The 26,581-nt window shown below is 45.8% G+C and overlaps 1 protein-coding gene across 1 annotated transcript in view; it reads left to right on the top strand.

Moving 5' to 3' along the window:
- The window catches only part of TEX14 (testis expressed 14, intercellular bridge forming factor), an 88,064-nt gene that overhangs the window by 50,604 nt on the left and 10,879 nt on the right, over positions 1-26,581 (top strand). The window contains exons 18-24 of the mRNA XM_070944982.1: positions 1,453-1,575; positions 5,229-5,361; positions 11,729-11,810; positions 14,161-14,223; positions 15,864-15,985; positions 16,934-17,130; positions 24,963-25,050. Coding sequence (XP_070801083.1) covers positions 1,453-1,575; positions 5,229-5,361; positions 11,729-11,810; positions 14,161-14,223; positions 15,864-15,985; positions 16,934-17,130; positions 24,963-25,050 — 808 coding nt within the window. The remainder of the gene's footprint in view (positions 1-1,452; positions 1,576-5,228; positions 5,362-11,728; positions 11,811-14,160; positions 14,224-15,863; positions 15,986-16,933; positions 17,131-24,962; positions 25,051-26,581) is intronic.

The following is a 26,581-nucleotide window of genomic DNA, read 5'->3' as shown; positions in this document are numbered from 1 at the left end:
GAGACAGAGAGAGAGAAAGTGAAGACACACAGAGAGAAAGACAGAGAGAAAGAGAGAAAGACAGCCACAGAGACAGAGAGAAAGATAGAGAGAAAGACAGACACAGACAGAGAGAAAGACGGAGACAGAGAGAGAGAAAGACACAGAGAGACAGACAGACAGAGAGAGAGAAGACACAAAGACAGACAGAAAGAGAAAAACAGAGAGAGAGAAAGACACAGATGCACAGAGAGAAAGAAAGAGACAGACAGACAGAGAGAGACAAGAAAGAGAGAGAGAGAGAGAAAGAGAAGACACGGAGAGACAGAGAGAAAGGCACAGAGAGACACAGGCAGAGCGAAAGATACACAGAAAGAGAGAGAATGACAGAAAGTGAGAGAGAGAGATTAGATAGATGGATGTAGGGTTCTTAGTTCTTTTCTTGGAGATATTGATTGATTCAACTAAGCAACATCATCAGTGCTAGAAGAGAGTGGGGTTTACAGAGAGGAGGGAGGAAGGGTTGGAGGGAAGGAGACGACTCTGGGATCCTTGATGCTCCCTGAGCTTGTTTTCTTGCAGACGTTTCATCACCCAACTAGATAATGGCATCAGTACGGAATACTCTCAGTTCATATACAGATGGCTTGCCCTGTCAGCATTGGTGGGTGTATTCTTAGAAATGTAGTTTACTGATGGTTTGTCTGAGTTGGTAGTTCCCGGATTGGGGTATTGCGGGGATCTCTCCGCTATGATAAATAAGCAGAGAACTACTTCCTTAGCAGTCCTCGACTTAATGACGATTCACTTAGCAACCGTTCAGAGTTAACAACAGCACTAAAAAAAAAAGGGACTTGCAGACAATCCTCATGCTTACAACCGTTGCAGCATCGCCAAAGTCACAGGATCAGAATTTGAAGGCTTGGCAACTGGCATGTATTTATGACGGTTTCAGCATGCCGGGGTGATGCGATCGCCATTGGCAACCATCCCAGCTGGTTTCAGTCAAGCAAAGTCAAAGGGGGGGGGTTCACTTAACAACCACATGATTCATTTAGCAGCCGCAGCGATTCCCTTAACGGCTGTTTCCAAAAAAAAAAAAAAAGTCGTAAAACGAGGTGTAACTCGCTCAACGACCACCTCGCTTAACGATGGAAATTTTGGGCTTCCGACAAGCAAACTCAATTGGGGAGGGGATGGATTTGCTTAACGACCGCATGGTTCACCTAACGGCGGCGATTGGCTTAACAACCGGGCCGAAAAAGGTCATAACATCGGGCGTGACTCACTGAACGACTGTCTCACTTAGCAACAGAAATTCTGATCTTAATTGTGGTTATAAATTGAGGACTGTCTTGAGTCTCAAAGGAAAGGCGGAATATTCACTAAACAGATACGGGGCAGGTAACAAAATAAATATTTTTCCTCCCGCTCTGGATAAAGATACCGTTTTAATTTCCGTCTCTCTTGCAGGAGCAGCTGGAAGAGGTGACCCGTTCTCCATCTTTGTCCCTTAACGTATCCGAGGAGTTTTTCACTCCAGACTCCAATTATTTTTTGGGCAGTTCTGCTCCTCCCGAGCCTTCAGAATTGGAAGTAAGAGAAAAAGGTTGATGGAGTTTGCCAAGGTGGCTTAAATTGACTGCTTTGATTAAAGGAAAGAACGCAGCTAATTTTGTTCCTACCTGGAAACCGTTTCTGGACTTTGTGCTTGAGATGGGGGAAAAAAATAATGAAACTCTGATTTGAGGTTCTGCCGATTGGTTAGGTTTGGTGGTTATAGAAATGGCTAGTATAATATGAGTACATCAAAGTTAAAAGTTGAGGTTTCACAAGTAGTCCTCCACTTACGACCGCAATTGAGCCCAACATTTATGTTGCTAAGTGAAATGGTTGGTGAGTTTTGCCCCATTTTCTGACCGTTCTTGCCACCGTTGTTAAATGGATCGCTGCAGCGGCTCAGTCACATAGTTGTGCTTTCCCCTTGGCTTTGCTCATTGGTTTTAGTGAGTTTTGCCCCATTTTACGACCTTACTTGTCCCCGTTGGTTAGTGAATCACTGCAGTTGTTAAATGAGTCCCACGGTTGTGGACTGAATCTGGTTTCCCTCTGGACCTTGCTGGTCAGAAGGTCGCAAAAAATGATCATGTGACACACACACACACCCCTGGGATACTGCGACTGTTATAAATACGAGTCAGCTGTCAAGCATCCGATATAAATCAGGTGGCCATGGGGATGCTACAACGGTCATAAGTGTGGAGAATGGTCACTTTTTTACCGTGTTTTCCCGAAAATAAGACCCTGTCTCAGTGGGGAAATCTAAAATTTGTTACTACCGGTTCTGTGGGCATGGCTTGCTGGAGATGGGGGTAATGTGACTGGGTGGGCGGGGCCTTTTTTTTTTTTTACTTTTAAAACCATTTTTTCTACAAACTCTTCGGCGAAGAGGTTGTAAAAAAAAATGCTTTCAAAAGGCTCTGACGATCCCAGCCGAGTTGCCTGATCGGCAAAGGCTTTTTTTTCTTTTAAATGCCTCTGACGATCAGGCAACTCAGCTGGGATCGTCAGAGGCTTTTAAAAGAAAAAAAGCCGATCAGGCAACTCAGCTGGGATCGTCAGAGGCTTTTAAAAGCATGTTTTCTACAACCTCTGAAGGGGTTGTAGAAAACATGCTTTTAAAAGCCTTTGAGGATCCCAGCTGAGCCGCGCGATCATCAGAGGCTTTTTTTTTTTAACTTTTAAAAGCATTTTTCGGCCGAAGAGGTTGTAGAAAAAATGCTTTTAAAAGTAAAAAAATAAAAGCCTCTGATGATTGTGTGGCTCAGTTGGGTATTGGGGGGGCAGTGATTTCCCCCCACACACACACACACACCAGGTCAAACACCTTCCTCCTTCTTACCTTTTGAAGAGCTTTGAGGCCTTGTAGAGCAGGATTGGGCAACTATGGCGAATTTACAACCTGTGGACTTCAACTCCCAGGATTCCTGAGCCTGGGGTGGGCAACTACCGGACGGCGCCTGATCTCCGCTCCTTCCGTCGGGGCCTAAAGACTTGGCTATGTCAACAAATTGGTTGAGTTCTGATTCTGGGGTTTTATTATTTATTATTTTGATTTTAATTGGCTTTAATTAGACTCTTCTTTTATCATTGTATGTTTCTAGCTTGTGTTCGCCGCCCTGAGTCCTTTGGGAGAAGGGCGGCATATAAATTTGTGTTAAATAAAATAAAATAAATAAATAAATAAACTGGCGAATTTACAACCTGTGGACTTCAACTCCCAGAATTCCTGAGCCTGGGGTGGGCAACTATTGGTGGCGTTACAACTGTGGACTTCAACTCCCAGAATTCCTGAGCTGGAGTGGCCAACTATGGCAACTTTACAACCTGTGGACTTCAACTCCCAGAATTCCTGAGCCTGGGGTGGGCAACTATGGCAGCGTTACAACTTGTGGACTTCAACTCCCAGAATTCCTGAGCCTGGGGTGGGCAACTATGGCCACTTTAGGACCTGAGGACTTCAGTTCCCAGAATTCCTGAGCCAGCCAGCTTCCGACAAGCGAAATCAATGAGGGACGCCACTTAATGAGCACATGATCCGCTTAACAGCTGCAGTGATTCGCTTAACAACCGTGACAAAAAGGTTGTAAAATCTGAGGGGGGGGCGCGGCTCAGTTAACAGCTGACATGCTTAGCATCAGAAATTGTGGTCGTAGGTCAGGGAGTACGTCTATGCATGCCCTTGTGTTCAGGACCCTGGAGAGTTCCTGGAAAGAAAATGGAAGGCTGGGTTATTCTTTGCCAGCAAACAGGCCACCTTCAGGACCTTGGAGAGCTCCAGACAAGAAGCTCAAATGTTGGGTTACCTCTGTTGGCCAATTAATTATGTCTCCCAATCTAGGGGATCCTTTATTTGTACCCCACTTGATAACTGCTCTTTCCTCAGATTCCTTTCTGGGAGGTATAGCAATTATAGTATAGTAGGTGAGTCATTGAGTCTGAACATGCATCTTTCTTTCTTTCTTTCTTTCTTTCTTTCTTTCTTTCTTTCTTTCTTTCTTTCTTTCTTTCTCTTTCTAATTTTTTTCCCTTCCTTCCTTCCTTCTTTCCTTCCTTCCTTCCTTCTTTCTCTGGCTCCCTCCATTCTTCATCTCTCTCTTCTTTCCTTCCTTTCTGTCTTCTTTTCCTTCCTTCCTTCTTTCCTTCCTTCTTGTCTGTCTCCCTTGCTCCTTCCTCCCTCCCTTCCCTCCTTCCTACCTCTCTTTCCTTCCTTCTTTCTCTGGCTCCCTCCATTCTTTATCTCTCTCTTCCCTTCTTTCCTTCCTTTCTGTCTTCTTTTCCTTCCTTCCTTCTTTCCTTCCTTCTTTCTCTGGCTCCCTCCATTCTTCATCTCTCTCTTCCCTTCTTTCCTTCCTTTCTGTCTTCTTTTCCTTCCTTCCTTCTTTCCTTCCTTCTTGTCTGTCTCCCTTACTCCTTCCTCCCTTCCCTCCTTTCCTTTCTCTTTCCTTCCTTTCTTTCTCTTCCTTCCTTCCTTCTCTGTCTCCCCTGCTCCTTCCTCCCTTCCCTCCTTCCTACCTCTCTTTCCTTCCTTCCTTCTCTTTCCCTTACTCCTTCCTCTTCCCTCTTTCTTCCCTCTCTTTTTCTCCTTCCTTTCCTTCCTCTCTCTTTCCTTCCCTTCATTCTCCTCTGTCTTTCTCCTTCCTTCCTTCCTTCCTTCCTTCCTTCCTTCCTTCCTTCCTTCCTTCCTTTTGCAAATAACTCAAGCCAGTGAGCATAAAGGGTGTCCTTTCTCCTCCTTTTTCTCCCTACAATGACAGCCCTGTAAGGTGAGCTGGGCTGAGATTTCTATGAAGTTATTTGATGCTGTAATCTGTAATTCAGTGTATCCTGAAGCCTGTTTGGATTCTTTCAACTCCTGATTTGGAGGACTCATGAACTGGCGAGCGGAGAACGCTTGAGGTTGAGGTGATTGATTGATTGATTGATTATGTGCCATGAAGTCATTCCCAACTCCTAACAACACAGATTTTTCTCCATGACGATCCATCTCTAACCTGCCCTTCCAAGACAAAACACCTTGTGTTAATATTGGGCAGAGCTCATTGTGCCAGACAGCAAATAACGCAGTTCACGTTGAGTAAATAAGAATAAATAGACGTACAATGTCATCTTGTGGTCCATCTTAGTTGAAGCTTCGTTGAGACAACTCAATTCTTGCGCTGCTGAGAAACTCTGATTTATCCTTTTAGTATTCAACGGCTGAGGAAGAGGCGGGAAACGATATTCTAGGAAGAACGGAGGAAATTCCTGGGCAGAAGGAAAAATGGAGAAAACCTCAAGGAATGTGGGGTCAGAAAGAACGTCCCATCCATTCAGGGCAGAGTAAGGATTTTTTTTTTTTGTTACGTGTGAGTGCAATATTAACTCGTCCTGCCGTCTTTAATTACAGGCAGTCCTCAATTTACAACCATTTGTTTAGTGACTGAAATTACAGTAGCACTGAAAAAAAGTGACATGACCATTTTTCACACTTAACGACCTTTGCAGCATCCCCAGGGTCACATGATCAAAATTAGCTCGCTTGACAAGTGACTCATAGTTATGACGGTTGCAATGTCCCAGGGTCATCTGATCCCCTTTTGCAACCTTCTGACCAGCAAAGTCAATCCGGGGTGGGGGGGTGGGAGCCAGATTCGCTTAACAACCATGTGACTAACTTAACGACTGCAGTGATTCGCTTAACAACTGTGGCCAGAAAGGTCGTAAAATGAGGCAGAGCTCACTGAACAATTGTCTCGCTTAGCAATGGAAATAGATAGATAGATAGATAGATAGATAGATAGATAGATAGATAGATAGATAGATAGATAATTTTATTTCTATACCGCCCCTCTCCCGAAGGACTCGGGGCGGTGCACAGCCAAGTAAAAAACACAATACAAATGCCAATTAAATTTAAAAATTATTAAAATTATTTACGGCCAAGTTTCGTTAAAAACCCAAAAATTTAAAACTCCGAATTTAAAACTACTTTACAAAGATAGCCCTGCCTGTCGGAAGAGCAGGGTCTTGAGGGCACAGCGAAAAACTTGGAGGTCGGAGATCTTGTGTATTTCCGGAGGCAGTTCGTTCCAAAGGGCAGGTGCCCCCACAGAGAAGGCTCTTCCCCTGGGTGTCGCCAGCCGACATAGTTTGGCCGACGGCACCCTGAGGAGTCCCTCTCTGTGGGAGCGAACTGGTTGGTGGGAGAATATCGGTGGCAGAAGGCGGTCTCGTAAGTACCCAGGTCCTGAGCCATGGAGCGCTTTAAAGGTGGTAACCAACACCTTGAATCGCACCCGGAAGACCATTGGGAGCCAGTGCAGCTCACGCAGGAGAGGTGTTACATGAGCGCAACGGGTTGCACCCATAGTCACCCGTACGGCCGCATTCTGGACCAGTTGGAGCCTCCGGGTGCTTTTCAAGGGGAGCCCCATGTAGAGAGCATTACAGTAGTCCATACGGGAGGTAACAAGGGCATGAGTGACCGTGCACAAGGCGTCCCAATCCAGAAAGGGACGCAACTGGCGTATCAGGCGAACCTGATAAAAGGCCCCCCTGGCCACGGCCGTCATATGCTCTTCTAAAGACAGCCGTGTGTCCAGGAGGACGCCCAGATTGCGAGCCCTCTCTGTGGGGGGTAAAGATTCACCCCCTATAGACAGCGATGGCACCTGCTGACTATACCGGGACGCCGGGAACCACAGCCACTCGGTCTTGGAAGGGTTGAGTTTGAGCCTATTTCTCCCCATCCAGACCCGCACGGCCTCCAGGCAGCGGGACATCACGTCAAGGGCATCATTGGGGTGGTCTGGGGTAGAGATGTACAGCCGAGTGTCATCAGCGTACTGATGTACCCTCACCCCAAAATCACGGATGATCTCGCCCAGCGGCTTCACACAATGGCCTTCCGCCGTTCCCTTAAAACTTTTCTTTTTCAACAAGCTGGGCTGGCCTAACAAATCCTTTTAAATGATTTTAAATTTGTTTGTCTTTTTAAATTTTGGGCCAAACTGAGATATTTCTTTTTAATCTGTTCTTAATCTATGTATTATGTATTATGTATTTATGTGTTTTTACTTGGCTGTACACCGCCCTGAGTCCCTAGGGAGTCACTCATGCCCTCGTCACCTCTCGTCTGGACTATTGTAACGCTCTCTACATGGGGCTCCCCTTGAGGTGCACTCGGAGGCTCCAACTGGCGCAGAGTGCGGCCCCGCGGGTGGTAATGGGAGCGACGTGGCGTTCCCATGTAACACCCCTCCTGCGTGAGCTGCACTGGCTCCCGGTGGTCTTCCGAGTGCGCTTCAAGGTATTGGTTACCACCTTTAAAGCGCTCCATGGCTTAGGACCTGGTTATCTACGGGACCACCTACTAACACCAATAGCCTCCCACCGGCCAATACGCTCCCATAGAGAGGGGCCCCTCCGGGTGCCGTCGGCCGAACAATGTCGACTGGCGGCCCCCAGGGGGAGAGCCTTCTCTGTGGGGGCACCTACGATCTGGAACGAGCTCCCCCTGGAGATACGGAGGATACCGGATCTACGCACCTTCCGTCGCGCGCTTAAAATGTTTTTATTTCATCAAGCTGGCCTGGCCTAAATCATCTCCTCTTTTAAATTTAATTTTTAAACATAAATTTTAATCTGCTTAATTATGGGCTATTTTAAAATTCTGCCTAAATTATTTAATTCGTTTTAATTTATTTTAAATTTTGTATTTCTGTGTTTTATCTTCTGGCTGTTCACCGCCCTGAGTCCTTCGGGAGAAGGGCGGTATAGAAATTTAATAAAATAATAAAATAATAAAAAATAATAATAATAAATTTGAAGTAAAATAAAATAAATAAATAAATGTTGAACAGGAGGGGCGAGAGGACCGCCCCTTGCGGCACCCCCCCAAGCGAGGCGCCTCGAGGTCGACCTCTGCCCCCCTGCCAACACAAACTGCGAGCGGTCGGAGAGGAAGGAGGAGAACCACCGCAGCACGGTGCCCCCCTATTCCTAACCCCCTCAACCGCTGCAGCATGATACCATGGTCGATGGTATCAAAAGCCGTTGAGAGATCTAATAGGACCGGGACAGACGACCGGTCTAAAGACTTTTTTATTTCACTATTAAAACTAGTGGGACTTTTAGGACAATTTGGTGCTCTCTGAGCTTGATTGTTGTCTTGCAGACACTTCGTTACCCAATTAGGTAACAACATCAGTGCTAGAACGGAGGAGAGTTTGAGAGGAGGAGGAAGAGGAGGACTGTGGGGTGTGATTTTCTCCTGAACCAGTACGAACCGGCTGAATACCACCTCTGCTGATGATGTTACCTAGTTGGGTCATGAAACGTCTGCCCCAAAAAAAACCCCATCAAGCTCAGAGAACACCAAGGAAACTCCCCCCCCCCCCATTTCAACCTTGAGCTACTGTTCTGCCCTAGCCATGGACCCCAAAGAACGCAGCACACACAAAGTCCGTTCAAACCTTAGTTTACTGAATAAACCAGTCTTTTAAAACAACGGCTTTTAATTAATTGCATTAACAGCAGCCAAGAATTCAAAGAATAATAACTGAAAACTTACTATGGTTGGCAGAATGCCCAGAAGCAATTTGCAGGAAGCTGATAAGATAAGCAAGACAAGACATGAAGGTATGTGAATGAAGTTGTTTCCTGCAAATTGCCTCAGTCGTCCTTCCTTCCTTAAATAGGCTAAGGGAGTGGCCAATTAGCCCCAAGCCTTACTCTCGAGGAGACCTCCTCCTGAGGAGCCTTGCCTGCCTTTTGGCAGCTCTGCGCGCCAGTGCATCGAGAAGAGGCTCCTCCTCTTCTTCCTCTTCACTTATGGGAGCTTCTGGAGGTTCTGAAGGCCCTGGCTGAATCCCTGCCTCTGGCACCACATCTTCTCTGGCCTCCTCATTGTCTGATTCGGGTGCCAGCTGCACAGGCTGCTGGCACAGCACCACACCAGCCTCCTCGCTGTCGGAATCAGCTACTATCCGCACAGGCCGCTGACGGGCCACAACAGCTACAAATATTCTCCTTTATTAGAGAGACAAGCTAGTCTTGGGCGTCTCACATCGTATTAATATTCACCGGCACTCGTTAAATATTTCAGCATCCCTGGGGGATTCCGAATGCAATTATTAAGGGATGAGGAGGGGGAGAAACCCATGCTCTTTAAAAAGATGGTGCAGAATACGGAGAGGCACAGAAGAGGCTGTACTTCCTGAGAATGCTCAGGAAGATAAATCTATCTCAGCATCTACTTCTGTCCTACTACTGCAGCACCATTGAGAGTGTCCTGACATTCAGCATTCTTGCATGGTATGGGAGCAGCTCTGCAGCGGACATAAAAGCTCTACAGAGAATTATTAAAACTGCCTAGAATATCATCGGACTCCAGCTACCAGCCCTGGACGACATGTTCGCATCTCGCTGTTGTGGCCCGCCAGCGGACTGCGCGGATTGTTCCTGATCCCGACGAGGAGGAGGCTGGTGTGGTGTCGCGCCAGCAGCCTGTGCAGCCGGTCCTCGAGTCGGACAGCGAGGAGGCTGAAGAAGATGTGGTGCCAGAGGCAGGGATTCAACCAGGGCCTTCAGAACCTCCAGAGGCTCCTTTAAGTGAAGAGGAAGAAGAGGAGGAGCCTCTTCTCGATGCACGGGCGCACAGAGCTGCCAAAAGGCAGGAGTGGTTACTCAGGAGAAGGTCTCCTCAAGAGTAAGGCTTGGGGCTTATTGGCCACTCCCTTAGCCTATTTAAGTTTGCACACAGCTTGTAAAAAGCTGCAGGAAACAACGTACGTTCGTTCGCTGATCATTGAATTTGGATTTTCTCTGCAAACCTGGCTTCTGGGCTTTCTGCCAACTCTTGTAAGACTCTTATTGTCAAACTTCGATGCTATCTCAAAATAAATGAATTTCCAAACTGCCAATCTTTAAGGAAATCTTTAATTGAGCACAGCAACCGGATCATGACTCGATGCGGACAAGACTGACCTTTTGCCCCCCAATCCCTCCCTTTCCGATCCCCAAATCTCTGCTTCTCATTGGCTATCTTCCAAGTCATTCTTCAGGCTTCTTGTCTCGTCATTTCCCAGGAATGTCCCCCCTCCTCATTTCCACGACAACCCGACTTCAAAGGGATTTAGCAGGCAAAAGTTCAGAGCTTATCTCTCTCTCCTCTGCTCTCTATGCCAGCGTTGAAGCGCTGACATCTATCTTATCTGTGGAATTTCTGGCAGGTTGTTAAGAACGTTTTATTAACAGCCTGCATTTGCAAAAGACTGTGTTTTGAAGTAAACTGAGTTTTGTTCGAAGTTTGTGTGTGCTACATTCTTTGGGATCCGTAGCTGGGGCAGAACACTCGCTGTTTGAGGAAGTTGCATAACATTCTCCGAGACTCTTCCCATCCTGCTCACAATCTTTTTGGACTGTTGCCTTCTGGCAGAAGATACAGAACAATTAAAGCTCGGACCACACGTCTTCTGAATAGTTTTTAATCCCAGAGCTATAATTGCACTCAACCATGAACTAAAGGGCCACCGTCAGTGAGCTGTTGGACAGCATTACTTGGTCTGCTGTGTGGATGTTTGGGTGGTTTAGGGGAGGGGGGAATTTGTGGTGGGTGGGTGGGAGTGTGTGTGGGGATTGTTACAGGGGTGAAATCTAGCAGGTTCTGACAGGTTCTGGAGAACCGGTAGCGGAAATTTTGAGTAGTTCAGAGAGCCTTGGTGGCGCAGCAGACTAAAGCACTGTTAAGTAACACCAGCTGCCTGCAATTACTGCAAGTTCAAATCTCACCAGGCTCAAGGTTGACTCAGCCTTCCATCCTTCCGAGGTAGGTAAAATGAGGACCCGGATTGTGGGGGCAATAAGCTGACTTTGTATAAATATACAAAAAGTATGAAGGCTGTTGCTTAACGCATTGTAAGCCGCCCTGAGTCTCCGGATAAGGGCGGCATATAAATCGAACCAATAAATAAATAAATAAACTGGCAAATACCACCTCTGGTGGGCCCCAGAGTGGGGAGGGAATGGAGATTTTGCAATATTCTTCCCCTGCCAAACCCACCAAGCCACGCCCACCAAGCCACACCACGCCCACCAAGCCACGCCCACAGAACCGGTAGTAAAAAAAAATTGGATTTCACCACTGGATTGTTATGTGTGTTGGACCTGGTCTTTGGGTGTTAAGTGAATTTCATTGTATCGATATTATTTATTTTATTTATTTTATTTTTATTTATTTATTTTTATTTATTTATTTTTATATGCCGCCCTTCTCCGGAGACTCAGGGTGGCTTACAATGCGTTAAGCAATAGCCTTCATACTTTTTGTATATTTTTTATACAAAGTCAGCTTATTGCCCCCACAAACCGGGTCCTCATTTTACCCACCTTAGAAAGGATGGAAGGCTGAGTTGACCTTGAGCCTGGTAAGAATTGAACTCGCAGTAATTGCAGGCAGCTGGATGTTAAATGCTGCCTTAGTAGGAGGCATTAGCCTCCTACGCCACTCAGGCTCCTCAGGTATACTGTGTATACACATACAATGACAATAAAGTTATTATTATTATTATTTATTGTCTTTGCAACTGGCCTATAGCAGGAGATGCCAATAACATAAAATAAAATAAATGCATATTTTTTAAAAAAATTTTTTTAGAAGTATCTTTATTTCAAGTCCTTTAACCATGTTCCTACTTGCATTCCGTAGGACGAGAGTATTCCTGTGGGACAGGTACGAAATATATCCATGACAACTTGCCGAGGAACGACCTGTTTACTTCTGCCAAAGGGTAGGAAATTTTTATTTAACGTTTAGGCAGCCCTTCCGAGGCAGTCTCTCTTTTTTTTAAACAGGGGCTGGCGTTATTTTAACGGCTTCTTTTGCTTCTGTGTTTGTTTTTTTTTTACCTCGTTTCCTTCCGTTTTTCTCTTTGCCTTCGGTTACCAAAGCTTGTTTGCTGCGGAATTATTTTACAGCCGCTTCGAGACCGTTTTTCTTGAAGGCAGGGCATAAATGTTCCTACTAATAAAAGTCTTCCTAAGAATAAATAAATAGATGAAGTTCCATACTGTGTTACTAACAATGTCTTCTTTTAATGACCTTGTAAATCCCTTGCATCGGGGTAGAGTCCGGGCAACTGAATGGAGCAGTGGTGGGTTCCTCCCGGTTCGGTCTGGTTCGGCCGAGCCGGTAGCGGTGACGATATGACGTCACCGAACCGGTTCTCCCCCCCCGCCCTCCCACCCCCCACGTTATTCTTACCTTTTATTTGGCCCCACCCCCAATCTATTTTTTTTTTTTAATTTGATTTATATGCCGCCCTTCTCCGGAGACTCAGGGCGGCTTACAATGCTTTAAGCAATAGCCTTCATACTTTTGTATATTTTATACAAAGTCAGCTTATTGCCCCCACAAACTGGGTCCTCATTTAACCTACCTTAGAAAGGATGGAAGGCTGAGTCAACCTTGAGCCTTGGAGAGATTCGAACCAGCAGAAATTGCAGGCAGCTGTGTTAATAACAGGGTGCACTAAACCCCTGTACTATCAAGGCTCTTTGCTGCCTCCTGAGTCTCAGCTGATGACTAGAGGGAAAAAAACTGTTGAAACTCTTGCCGCGGGGCTTCAAAGGGCCGCCCTACAGCTGATCAGTGTTAAAAGCAAACAAATGAGTCGGGTCGTAAGTGCAAGGACTGGTCGTAAGTGCGAGGACCTTCCAGAAATGACTCTGACCAGCTAGCCACGCCCACCTAGTCACATGACCTCCAAGCCACACCCACAAAATAAGCCACGCCCACAGAACCAGTAGTAAAAAAATTTAGAACCCGCCCCTGGAATGGAGTTGAGTTGAGTGTTTACTGGCCAGATGCCCTTCCCTGTTGCCGATGCGGAGTTTTTTTTCAGCAGATATATTCTCATGGTGCCCAGAGAGAAATATCTGCCACTACCTAGAATCAAACTATCTTGCTTAGCGAGATAGTTAAATGAGCTGTGCCCCGTTTTACAACCATTTTTTGGCCACAGTTGTTAAGCGAATCTGGCTTTCCCCCAATGACTGGGCTCGTCAGAAAGGGATCCCATGTCCCCCCCAGGGCACTTCAACCGTCGTAAATCCATGCCAGTTGCCAAGGGTCTGAATTTCACGTGAGCACGAGGATCTTGCAACGGTCGTCAGTGTGAAAAAACGGTCGTAAGTCACTTTTTTGTAACTCCCGGTGGTCACTAAACAAATAGTTACAAGTTGAGGACTACCTGGGTGGAATATTGACCCATGGTTTTTAGGCGGATCGAGCGAGGAGCCCGATCCAACACGGGACAACGTCTTTCTAACGTTCCATATGGGAATTTCGTTAAAATAGTCCTCGGCTTATGACCAGTCACTGTTTCAACTGTTTGAATTTACGTCAGACCTCCTGATTCAAATTCCTGATGATGGTGTTGTGTCTGTGTGTGTGTGTGTGGGGGGTGTCCCTCAGCGGTCCCGTGATCGCATTTCCAGCACCTGGCAACTGACCTGCATTTACGACCATGTGCGCCGTTTCACCCTTCTGACCGTGACTTACAACATTTTTTTTGGGGGGGGGCGTGGAAACTAGTTTGGTTTCCAGCAAAAACCGCCATTGTGGACAAGGAATCCACTAAACCAGGGGTCTCCAACCTTGGCGGATCGAATCCCTAGCGCCGCATCATGGGGTGAGCTCCCGTGACTTGTGGTCATTGTGGTCATAAGTCGAGGACTACCTGTACAATAAATAAAATAAATCCTACATCCAAAAGGGAACGCCGTGGCTAAGACGCTGAGCTTGTCGATCGAAAGGTCGGCAGTTCGGCGGTTCGAATCCCTGGCGCCGCGTAACGGGGTGAGCTCCCGTGACTTGTCCCAGCTTCTGCCAACCTAGCAGTTCGAAAGCACGTAAAAACACGCAAGTAGAAAAATCGGGACCACCTTTGGTGGGAAGGGAAGAGCGTTCCGTGCGCCTTTGGCGTTGAGTCATGCCGGCCACATGGCCACGGAGACGTCTTCAGCGCTGGCCTCTTCGGCTTTGAAACGGAGATGAGCAGCGCCCCCTAGAGTCGGGAACGACTAGCACATATGTGCGAGGGGAACCTTTACCTTTACTTGTGTTCATTCCCCTTGTAGCCCTGGGGCAGCGCAGTACGGAAGTCTCGGTGAGCCTCTGAGAGAATTCGGAGCAGAAGACACGTAAGGATTGTTTCTCGATATTTCGGAGCTGAGCTGGTTTCACTTGGTGGGAGGGAGGGAGGGAGGGAGGGACACAGGAAGTGCAATTATGACAGGTCACTCATTGAGGAAAAGGGGGATTCGGCCTGGGGAGTCCGGTTTTAACCCAGTTTTGCACCAATGAATGCCCTTGTTCTCCGGAGTTTTGCAACTTTATTTTATTGCTTGATTGATTGTCCTCCTTTATTATTTTGATTAGTAACTCGAGTTGGCTAATCTATTTCATCCTCTTTTCTCCTCGTGTTCTCCCCACAACGACAACCCTGTGAGGTGGGTTGGGCTGAGAGAAAGAGAGAGACCTGGCCCAAAGGTCACCCAATTGGCTTTCATGCCTAAGGCGGGACTAGAACTCACAGTCTCCTGGTGATTGGCCCAACGTTAGTGACCTGGCTTTCATGCCTAAAGCGAGACTAGAACTCTCCTTCTCCTGTTGACTGACCAAAGTCACCCAGTTAGCTTTCGTGTCTAAGGCGGGACTAGAACTCACAGTCGCCTGGTGATTGGCCCAAAGTCACCCAATTGGCTTTCTTGCCTAAGGCGGGACTAGAACTCACAATCGCCTGTTGATTGACTCAGAGTTACCCAGTTGGCTTTCATGCCTAAAGCGGGACTAGAACACACAGTCACCTGGTGATTGGCCCAATGTCACCCAATTGGCTTTTATGCCTAAGGCGGGACTAGAACTCTCCTTCTCCTGTTGATTGAGCAAAGTCACCCAGATGGCTTTCATGCCTAAGGCGGGACTAGAACTCATAGTCGCCTTGTGATTGGGCCAATGTCACCCAATTGGCTTTCTTGCCTAAGGCGGGACTAGAACTCACAATCGCCTGGTGATTGACCCAAAGTCATCCAGCTGGCTTCCATGCCTGATAGGACTAGAATTCACAGTTACCTGCCGATTGGCCTGAGGTGACCCACCTGGCTTTCATAGGTGAGACTAGAACTCACCATCTCCTGGTGATTGGCCCGAAGTCATCCAACCAGTTTTCATTCCTAAAGCAGAACTAGAACTCACCATCTCCTAGTTTCCACCCTGGTGCCTTAAATCAAATCCATCCTAAAGTTTCAAATTAAACCACTTCCATATAGATAGATAGATAGATAGATAGATAGATAGATAGATAGATAGATAGATAGATATAGAGATAGAGATAGAGATAGAGATAGATAGAGATAGAGATAGAGATAGAGATAGATATAGATACAGATACAGATACAGATACAGATACAGATACAGATACAGATACAGATACAGATACAGATATAGATATAGATATATAGTTAAATCCCAATCTTGCAATCCCAGTTTTGCTTTTAAACGGGATCTCGAGAGTTATATTTTGATCGGTGTTTCAAGACTTTTCATCCCTTGGTTTTAACATGTGAATGGTTTGATTTGTTCTAGAATTCTGAGCTAGGACCTTCCAGATTGTCTCGTAGCCAAAATGTTAGGGGTCCACATCCTCACGAGTAATTTGCAGAGATGATTGAGCTGTTGGGAGGAAGAAGCTGAAAAAAATATAGGATTACTGGAGTAATTTCTGGGCAGACGAGAAACCAACAGCGATGTCTTCTCATCCATTTTGTTCTGTTTTGGCCAGATCCCTTGGAGATATTCAACAAATATCTAGCATCATCTGCAACGACCCATCGAAGACGTCAGCTGTGAAAACTCCCAGAAATTCGAATTCCCCCATTAAGACCAGCACCCCTCTCAGCCCCGGTCAGTCAAGGGTCTGTGGAAGTACCAATAGGTGATAATTAATGGGGGGGGAATCACCCTTCAAGAAGAGACTGGATGGCAGTCCAATCTCTTCTTGAAAGCTTCCAGTGATGAAGCTGCCACAACCTCTGAAGGCAACTTCTGTTCCATGGGTTGATTGTTTCTCACCGTCAGAAAATTTCTCCTTATTTCCAGGCTGAATCTTTCCTTGTCCAGTTTCCATCCATTATTCCTTGCCTGGCCTTCAGGTGCTTTGGAGAATAGCTTGACCCCCTTCCTCCTCTCTGGGGCAGCCCCTCAAATATTGGAAGATGCTCTCCTGTCTCCCCTGGTCCTTCTCTTCACTAGACTAGCCATGTCCAGTTCCTGCAACCGTTCATCCTATGTTTTAGCCTCCAGTCCCCTAATCCTCTTTATTGCTCTTCTCTGCACTCTTTCTAGAGTCTCAACATCTTTTTTATAGTGTGGGGACCAAAACTGGATGCAGTACTCTAGGTGTGGCCTTACTAGGGCTTTATAGAGTGGTATTAGTAGCTTCCTTGATCTGGATTGTATCCCTCTGTTAATGCAATTTAGGATTGCATCGGCTTTTTTGGCAGCTGCCACACACTGTTAACTCATATTTAATTGGTTGTCCACTAAGACTCCAAGGTCCCTCTCACAGTCCCTGCTATTAAGCCTGTTTTCACCCAGTCTATATGTGTCCTTTCGGTTTTTCTTGCCTAAGTGTAAGACTTTCCTTTTCTCCACATTGAATTTCAATGAATCTTCTCTGTCTGAACATCTGGCAGTAATTTGTATTTCCCCCCCCCCTCCCCAGAGGTGAACCGAAAGGAGCTTATTTAGAACTTGTTTGAATAAATTGTGCGTGGGAGAAAGAAAAAGACGGATTAAAAACCGTTCCATTTTCTCTCCCTCTTTTTTTTTTCTTTTCTTTTCTTTCCCCAGCGAATCCACCGCCAACGTTCTCCTCCACCGTCACAAAATACAAGGATTATTGCGTGATGACCATCGATACGTCCTCCTGGGTTACGCACGACGTCTCCTTGTTGGGAGTCAGTACGTTTCCTGCACCCTGCGCCACAAGGGTGAGGATAGAAGAGGTACCTGCCACCCCATTTCCATCACCTGGGCTTGTACAACATGTAAGTGGATTCAGGAAATCACACAACTGTGGTTTGGGGTATGTCTTTTTTCACTGCCGCCCACCGCCTGGACAGGTTCTTGCAGCTTTCTTGGCAAGGTTTTTCCCTCAGTTAATGCTGTTTAGGATTGCGTTGGCTTTATTATCTTCCATTATAGTATCGATTATATAACCATCATAAATATATAGTCATCTGTTTTTCTTTCTCCTATAAACCATATTTCACCTAATTCCACTCCTCTAACCTCAATATCTGTCATTTATAGACTAGTTCCCATGTTATGAAATAGTCCGAATCTTCTTTTCCTTTAATTTTTAGGGTTAACCTATCAATCTCTGCACATTCCAAAAAAATTTTTTTTATTATTATTATTTTTATTTTATTTTATTTTTATTTTATTTTGAATTTGTATACCGCCCTTCTCCCTGAGGACTCAGGGCAGTGAACAGCCAAATAAAAACATCAATTACAAATATTAAAATACAGTTAAAAATATATATATAGATTTGGCCCCATAATTAAAACGATATAATATCGTTTAAAACGATATTAATATTGTTTATTAAAAACGATTATAATATCGTCTGCAGGGGTTTCTGTGCTTTTCCAACATTGGATATATCACTTGGGTTTTTTTATTATTATTTGATTTATATGCCGCCCTTCTCCGAAGACTCAGGGCGGCTTACAATGCGTTAAGCCAGTGGTCCCCAACCTTTTTATCGCCGCGGCCCGCTGAGCGCGCGCAGGGGTGGGGGCACGGCCCAGGAGCTTTTGCGCACGGCCCATTGCGCACGGCCCAGGAGCCTTTGCGCTGCAGCGTTTATGTCCCCCGGCCGCTGCGCGGCCCGGTGCCAGGTACTCCACGGCCCGGCACCGGTCCGCGGACCGGGGGTTGGGGACCACTGCGTTAAGCAATAGCCTTCATACTTTTGTACAGTATATTTATACAAAGTCAGCTTATTGCCCCCACAATCTGGGTCCTCATTTTACCTACCTTAGAAAGGATGGAAGGCTGAGTCAACCTTGAGCCTGGTGAGATTTGAACTTGCAGTAATTGCAGGCAGCTGGTCTTAATAACAGTGCTTTTTAGTCTGCTGCGCTAACCAGGGCTCCTTGTTGAATGATGCGGTGGCCGAGAGGTTGAATGATGCGGTGGCCGAGAGGTGGAGCTCGGGCCTCACAATCAGGAGGCTGTGAGTTCGATCCTAGGGTAGAGGCAGATATTTCTCTCTCTGGGCACAATGAGAATATATCTGCTGAAACAAAACTCCGGATTGGCGACAAGAAGGGCATCCGGCCAGTAAAACACTCAGCTCCATTCAGCTGCCCAGATTCCATCCCGCAAGGGATTATCGGGTTGTTAAAAGAGGATGATCATGATATATCACTTGTTGCTTGTACACATATGGAGAGACTCTGCAATTTGGAGACAAATTCCTTGTGTGTCCAACCACGCGTGGCCAATAAAGAATATTCTGTTCTATTCTTTGCCGTCTCTGCTTCTTCAGCGGGAGAAGGAATTAGAGGAACTGTAGATCAAGGAAAGAGACCATCAGCCGCTGCCCTTGGTCACCCCCGTCCTCTTTGGATTGACAGCTCAGCCAGGCGGTGCTTAATCAGCTCATTAGGAGCTGCAGTTTCTGCTGGCCTGCGATGGCCTCCGCAGAGCCTCAGTGTGGGAAAAACAGCTCCGCTAGAAGGGAAGGATAAATTATTGAAAAGATTTTGCTCCTTAAGAGTCTCTTCCTTTCCCCTAAGAAACAGAGTTGACGTGTTCGCCTGAGAGCCAGACAAAGTCCCCGGAGAAATTGTAAAATGACATAGAGTTGGAAGGGACCTCGGAGGTCTTATAGTCCAACCCCCTGTTCAGGCAGGAGACCCTATATCGTTCCAGACAAATGGCTGTCCAGTGTTGGAGCATTCACAACTTCTGGTGGCAAGTTGTTCCACTGGTTTATTGTTCTAATTGTCAGGAAGTTTCTCCTTAGTTCCAGGTTGCTTCTCTCCTTGATGAGTTTCCACCCATTGCTTCTTCTCCTGCCCTCAGGTGCTTTGGAGAATAGCTTAACCCCATCTGCCTGCTGTTGGAAGTGCGGTTACAGCAATGGAACCTATTTTCACCAATGGTGGACCTGCCCGCAGGCGGTTAAATATTGGAAAAAAATACGGCAATGGATTTTGGAAATTACACAGATTAATTTGGAATTAAGACCTGAGATTTTCCTATTGGGGGCAAAACCTTTGAATGTTAAATCAGATATATGGTTCTTGTTGATTCACATTATCACTGCAGCAAGATTAGCATATGCGCAGGAGTGGAAAAATGAATACTTACCGATAGATTTGAAAATAATATATAAAATTAATGAGTGTACGGAATCAGATAGATTAACTAGATTGATCAATGGTAAAAAAGACTCAGAATTTTATAACAGTTGGAAAGTATGGTACGATTGGGTCCAGAAAAGGTGCGATAGAATAGATATATGATGATGTATATATATATGGTGGCAAATATGTATGTATAAAGGAATGATTTTATACTTATGGACAATGTAATCATATTATACCATCGTGGCAGGATTGTATATTTTATTTGTGTATTAGTGTATAGAATATATTAATAAAAATTATATATAGAGAGAATAGCTTAATCCCCAAATCTTCTTTGGGGCAGCCCCTCAAATATTGCAACACTGCTATCATGTCACCCCTAGTCCTTCTTTTCATCAGACTAGACATACCCAGTTCCAGCAACCGTTCTTTATATGTTTTAGCCTTCCGTCCCTGTTCTGCCCCAGCTACGGACCCCAAAGAACGCAGCACACACAAAGTCTGTACAAAACTTAAATTTACTAAAAGAACTCAGTCTTCTCCAAACAAAGGCTGTTAATAAACTTTCTTAACAGCCTACAAGAAACCAAAGATAAAGTAATCACAATCTTACTAAGGTTGGCAGAATGCCCAGAAGCAATTTGCGGAGAATCCAGACGCGAAGGAGAATGAACTAAAGTTGTTCCCTGCAAATTGCTTCAGTCGGTGTTCCTCCTTAAATAGGCTAAGGGAGTGGCCAATTAGCCCCAAGCCTTACTCTCGAGGAGACCTCCTCCTGAGGAGCCACTCCTGCCTTTTGGCAGCTCTGCGCGCCCGTGCATCGAGAAGAGGCTCCTCCTCTTCTTCCTCTTCACCCATGGAAGCTTCTGGAAGTTCTGAAGGCCCTGGCTGGATCCCCGCCTCTGGTACCACATCTTCTCCAGCCTCCTCATTGTCTGACTCAGTTGCCAGCTGCAAGAGGCTGCTGGCACAGCACCACACCAGCCTCCTCGCTGTCGGAAGAAGGGAGGGTTGAGTGTGTGTGTGTGTAGCAAAGACAATGTCACAAAGATTTGCCGACAGACGGCTGGGAAAACACAAGTTATTCCTGCCGTAAGTGTTGAAATTGGATTTTGTCTCAGACTCTGCACATAACAACCTCTTTGAAAGTGTTCCTTTGGGCCACTTTTCTGCTGGCTGCTCTCGGGCAGAATTTAATTGAAGCTCACTCCAGTGCTGTGTCTTTAAATTCTAGGCTTTTTGTGTGTTTCGATCCTCAGAACCAGATATTTGGTATGAATCAGATCTGGAAGGGATCTGGAAGGACTTCTCGTCCAACCTCCTGCTCAAGCAGGAGAACTTATGCCATTCCAGACAAATGGCTCTCCAGTCTCTTCTTAAAAATCTCCAGTGATGGAGCAGCCACAACTTCTGGTGGCAAGCTGTTCCACTGGTTAATTATCCTCACTGTTGGGAAATTCCTCCTTAGTTCTAAGTTGCTTCTCTCCTTGATTAGTTTCCACCCGTTGCTTCTTGTCCTGCCTTGGTGCTTTGGAGAATAGCTTGACTCCCTCTTCTTTGTAGTAACCCCTCAAATATTGGAAGAAATGGTTTAGGCGGGGGGTTGGACTAGATGACCTACAAGGTCCCTTCCAACTCTGTTAATCTGTTAAAAAAGGCTGCTATCATGTCACCCCCTAGTCCTATTTTCTCTTATTTTTTTCATCTTGGCATTTTAATTCGGTAGCTGTCTGTACTGATGTCTCTCTGTACCTCTCTACCTGCGGCCTCGATTACAGGTAGTTCTCGACATACGACCACGATGGATCCCAAAATTTCTGTTGTTAAGTGAGAGAGATAAGTGAACTTTGCCCCCGATTGTTAACTGAATCCGTACACTAGTTAAGTCAGTAACACACAGGGGTGAAATGCTCCCGGTTCGGACCGGCTTGGACGAGTAGGTAGCGATGGCGGCGGGCAGTTCAGAGAACCGGTAGCAAAAATCCCTGCCCCCGCCCCCCATGCCCAGTTGAGCCGCGCGATCATCAGACCCTTTTTTTTTTTTTAAATGGCTCTGACGATCCAAGCTCTGACGATCCCAGCTGAGTTGCCTGCTAACCGGTAGCAAAAATCCCTCCCCCCCCCGCCCAAGCTTCCAGCTTGCTTACTTTAGCTGCTGATCGCAACGCCTGTCTTGCTTCACTTGCTGTAATACCTGCAATCCATTGCATCAGCAAGCAACTGAATCTCCCTGCCTGCAATCAAGTTCAGCTGAGTTAATTGGGGTTTTTTTAGTTGTTTGTTTTTTTAGACCTAGCCATTTAAAGTTTAGGAAGTTTTAAATTTAGCTGCTTTTATATAAAAATAAAAATAAAATAAAATAATATTTGTGCAGCTTTCTGAGATTTAGTGTGTTTCTGTAGTGTTTCACTCTAACTACACAAACACACAAAATCTCACAAAGCTGTATGTGGAATTTTGTGTGTGTAAAGTATGAAAGTTGTTTTTTGGGGCTTTTTGTGGCTGTGTGAGGTTCCTGCTTGTTGCAGGGGCCATTTTGGGTCTAGCACAGCTGCTTTTACATTGTGGGTGAGCCAGTTGTGTTGTGTTGGGTTTTGTAGGTTAAAAAAGGGCAAAGAAGTGACATTGACTTGGCCACGCCCACCCAGTCACCTTACCACCAAGCCCCGCCCACTAATTAAGCCACGCCCACAGAACCAGTAGCAAAAAAATTTAGATTTCACCCCTGGTAACACGGTTGTTAAAACGAATCCGGCTTCCCCCATTGACTTTGTCAGAAGGGCGGTCACACGACCCCAGGAAAACTCCAACCGTCACAAGTACACGCCAGTTGCCGAGCGTGTGAATTTTGATCCCAGAGATGCTGCGACCGGGGGGGTGGCGGGGTAGGAGACATCATAAGTCGCTTTTTTTCAGTGCCGCTGTGACTTCGAGCGGTCACTAAACAAACTGTTGTAAGTCGAGGACGACCTGTATTCAGGCGAACCTAGCAGTTTAGCTACCAGGCGACCCACTTGCCAAAAAGAGTAGCCAAAAGGATGATTTTTGACAACGTTTTTTTTTTTTTTTAAAGGTTTAAAGGCTTTTTAAAGGCAAAAATTTCCCACAGGATACAATTTAAAGGAGCTTGTCTCCACAAACAGCCTTCGGCTTAGTTAATCAGCTACCGCTCAGGGGATAAAATGTAATTTGTACGATATTCTTTCCATTAGTAGCTATTTTATCCGTTACTAGGCACTTAGGCTTTAACAACCGCTGGCAAAATACACTCCGGTGAAAGAACAAGATTGAACCTGCCAGGTTTTATATATATATAAAACCTTGGTTACGTAGGGAAAACCTGGCTAGAAGAAAAACACACACACACACACACACACACACACACACACACACACATATATATATGTAGGTCTTTGGTTATTCGGGTTTTCTCCCGCGTAAAATTGGAGGTTTCTTGGCAACGTTTCGACGAAGTCTCATTCGTCATCTTCAGGCTGGTGTCTTCGGCTTCGTGCTTCTAGGAGCAATGTGTGTGTGATCGCAGCTGTTTCTTCCTTTTAACTGCCAGTGGGGGTGTGAACAATTTTACGCGGGAGAAAACCCGAATAACCAAAGACTTACATACAAACACCCGCGAAAACCTCAGAAAACACACACACACACACACACACACACACACACACACACACACACACATATATATATATATTTAAGCTCAAGGAAATAAAAAGTTACAACCACGCACAATTGCAAAGCCGCCTTGGCTCTATAGAGGAACCCTAATTTTCCCCTGGCAAGGATGGTTTTCAAAGAAGAAGCAATTTGCCGAGTGGGCAGGTAGGTTCCCGGTTGCAGGTAATTGTGTTGCTCTGGGCAGGCACGGACACACAAACACACAGGCACAAAAGCTCAGGGAAGGTACATTTGAGGAGCATATGACCTCAATCTGGAGTCTCCGTCTAAGACAGGCTAAAGCCAGACTGAAGTTTTCCCAGGTGGAAGTGGGGAGTTTCAGACAAAACTTGTAGTTGTGTAGTTGTAGTTGTGGTTTGTGTGGAGGTGAGAAACCTGCAGAATTCTCCTTCTCCTCCTCTTCCTCTCCTCCTCCTCCTCCATCTCTTCTTCTCCTCTTCCTTTTTGTCCTTATTCTTTGCTTCTTTCTCTTTTTCTCCTCCTCTCCTTTTCTGTCCTCCTTCCTCTTTTTCTTCTCTCCTCCTCTTCCTTCTCTTCTTCTCCTTCTCTATCTCCTCCTCTTCCTTTTTGTCCTTATTCTTTTCTTTTCTTTCTCTTTTTTCCCTCCTCTTCCCTCTCTTCCTCTTTTTTCTTTCTATTCCCTTTTTCTTCTCTTCCTCTTTTTTCTTTCCTCCTTCTCCTGTTCTCCTCCTCGTCCTCTCCCCCTTCTCTTTTTTCTCCTCTTCTTTTTCTTTTTCTCTTCCTCTTCCTCTTCTCCTTTCTTCCTTCTCCTTCTTTTCCTTCGTCTCCTCCTCCTTCTTTTCCATCTCCTCTTCCTATTCTCATTTTCCCTTCCTCCCTTTTTTCTTCTCTCCTCTCCTTTTTCCCGTCCTCTCTTCCGCCTCCTGCTTCCCTTCTTTTTCTTTCTATTTCTCCTCTTCCTCTTCCTCCTCTTCCTCTTCCTTTTCTTCCTCCTCTTCTTCTTCCTCCTCCTCCTCCTCCTCCTCTTCCACCTCCTGCTTCTCCTCTTCTTTCTATTTGTCCTCTTCCTCCTCCTCTTCCTCTTCTTCCTTATCTTTCTCCTCCTCTTCCTCCTCTTCTTCTTCCTACTCCTCTTCCACCTCCTGCTTCTCCTCTTCTTTCTATTTCTCCTATTCTTCCTCCTCCTCTTCCTCCTCTTCTTCTTCCTCCTCCTCCTCCTCCTCCTCCCTAGCCAAGCCAATTCCAGCATTGAAAAGGCTGCTACTCACAACCCAGTGAGGGCAGAGATGAAGATTTACCACCCAGTCCGTGTCCGACATCCCACAGAGATAAGTGTCAGGTTTCGAGGTCGTCTCAAATAAATTGCATTTCAAACAAAGTCTTTGATGAAAAACTCCCATTTATTAAGCACGACATTCTAATTCCGACTCCATCGTACCCAACACTGACTTCCAGACCCAAAACCCTTCCTTTCCGTTCCCCACTCCTCTGCACTCATTGGCCATCTTCCAAATCACTCTACCCCTAATCTACTGCTCCAGCTCAAAGGAATTTCCCCCCTCCCATCCCATCTCCTAGGGGATATTATCTCCAGGGAAAATAAGTAGGTGAAAAGTCAAACGTCCCTTTCCAGATGCCTCCGCTTCTCCTTCCTATGTCAGCACTAGAGTAAATGCAGCTTGAAGTGCTGACAATAAGTTTGGCTCCATAACGGAAGCTGAAGCCCTGAGCCTCTGAGGGCGCCGGGTTGGAGAAAGCAATTCAAGCCTCCCTTCGGACACCCCACCCAGCCTCCCAGCTCACCTCCAACTTTTAATTCTGCCCTTTTTTATCTTTTTCAGGACGGTAACCTTTGGCTGCCCGTCTCGAGGAATCTGGCGGAATCGGGAAGGGAGATTCCTTCTGCTCAGCAAAACTCACCCCAAAGAGGTAGGTTGAGGCTCCTGCAAAAGTGTCCCAGTGCATCCAAGATACCTACAGCTAGTCCTCGACCTACGACCGCAACGGAGCCCCCAAATTTCTGTCGCGAAGCTAAGGCAAGGCAGTTGTTACGTGAGTTTCGCCCCATTTTACAACCTTTCCCGCTGCAGTCGTTAAGCGAATCACTGCCATTGTTAAGTTAGTCACACGGTCGTGAAGTGAATCTGGCTTCCCCTCCCCCCAATTGGCTTTCCTTGTCAGAAGGCCGCAAAAAGAGGACCACGAGACACTGCAACAGTCGTAAGTACATGCCAGTTGCCAAGCGTTTGAATTTTGATCACTGTGATCTGGCAGGGGCTGCAGCAGCCACAAGTGTGAAAACCGATCATAAGTCCCCTTTTTCCAGTGCCGTTGTAAGTTCAAACGGTCACTAAACGAATTGCCGTAAGTTGAGGACTCCCTGTCCTTTGAAAAGTGGGGGGGAAAGGTAATCCTCTTCCTTTTTTCTAAATTCACCATTCGAGCTGCCAGATCGCATCACCAGGGACTGTGTCCAAACTCCTGGGGGTTTTCTAAAGCGACTAGTCCTCATTGTGAAAGATTTCTGTGCCGTACCTCTTTCCGAAACGAGAGGCCTTTCCCACGTTGTGGGTTTGCGTGTTGTAGAAGTGTGAACGTCCGTTTGCTTGCTACGATCAGGAGGCTGGGTTTTAAAAGTTTTTTGTCAGCACCGTTGTAACTTCGGACGGTCACTAAACGAATGGCTATAAGTGGAGGACTGCCTGCATTATGATGAAATTGCAAGACCTTTGTCTGCCTTTCAAAAGTTTTGTACGGTTTTGCAGCAGGAATCTTGTCAGCAAGAGAATGGGAAGTGTATTTATTTTGTATTCTGCCGTTTACATTTTAATTATGTCTGATATATGATGATGAATGAATAATTAACCAGAAGCAGTTCCAATCTTTTTAATGTCCGCGGAAGGATTGCAGTTTTAATTTTTAATCATTTTGTTATGATGTCGTTTTGTCTCTTAGTGTTGGGTTCCGCTTTTAACTTCCGACCGCAGAAAATCGGTTTTAATCTTTAAAAACTCTTTTAACGTCGAGGTAGTCCTCGATCTATGACCACAGTTGGCCCCAAAATTTCCGTTGCTAACCAAGACAATGAAGTGAGTTTTGCCCCATTTTATGACCTTTCTTGGCACCGTTTTTTTTTAAAAGGTTTTTTTTTTAATTTTTTAAGACAAACAAACATTTAGCACATCATTCATTTCTTCCATGTGACATCCCGGTGTGATCTCCAAAAACTTCTTTTTTCTATTATCTCTTCTATCTTCATTCTCGCCAAATCCGTTACAAACGTTTTCCACTAATATAGTATTCTAGTTATAATATTTTTTATCAATCTCTTTTAAAGCTTATTTATATCTCTTTTCTAAACTGTTGTGGCCCGTCAGCAGCCTGTGCAGCTAGTAGCTGATTCGGACAGCGAGGAGGCTGGCGTGGTGCTGCGCCAGCAGCCTGTGCAGCTGGCACTCGA

Source organism: Pituophis catenifer, unplaced genomic scaffold (assembly GCF_029215685.1).
Source record: "Pituophis catenifer annectens isolate HBS135680 unplaced genomic scaffold, rPitCat1.0.hap2 SCAF_1, whole genome shotgun sequence".
Taxonomy (NCBI): domain Eukaryota; kingdom Metazoa; phylum Chordata; class Lepidosauria; order Squamata; family Colubridae; genus Pituophis; species Pituophis catenifer.
The sequence above is the reverse complement of the archived record's forward strand: the minus strand, read 5'-3'. Positions and strand labels throughout refer to the sequence as shown.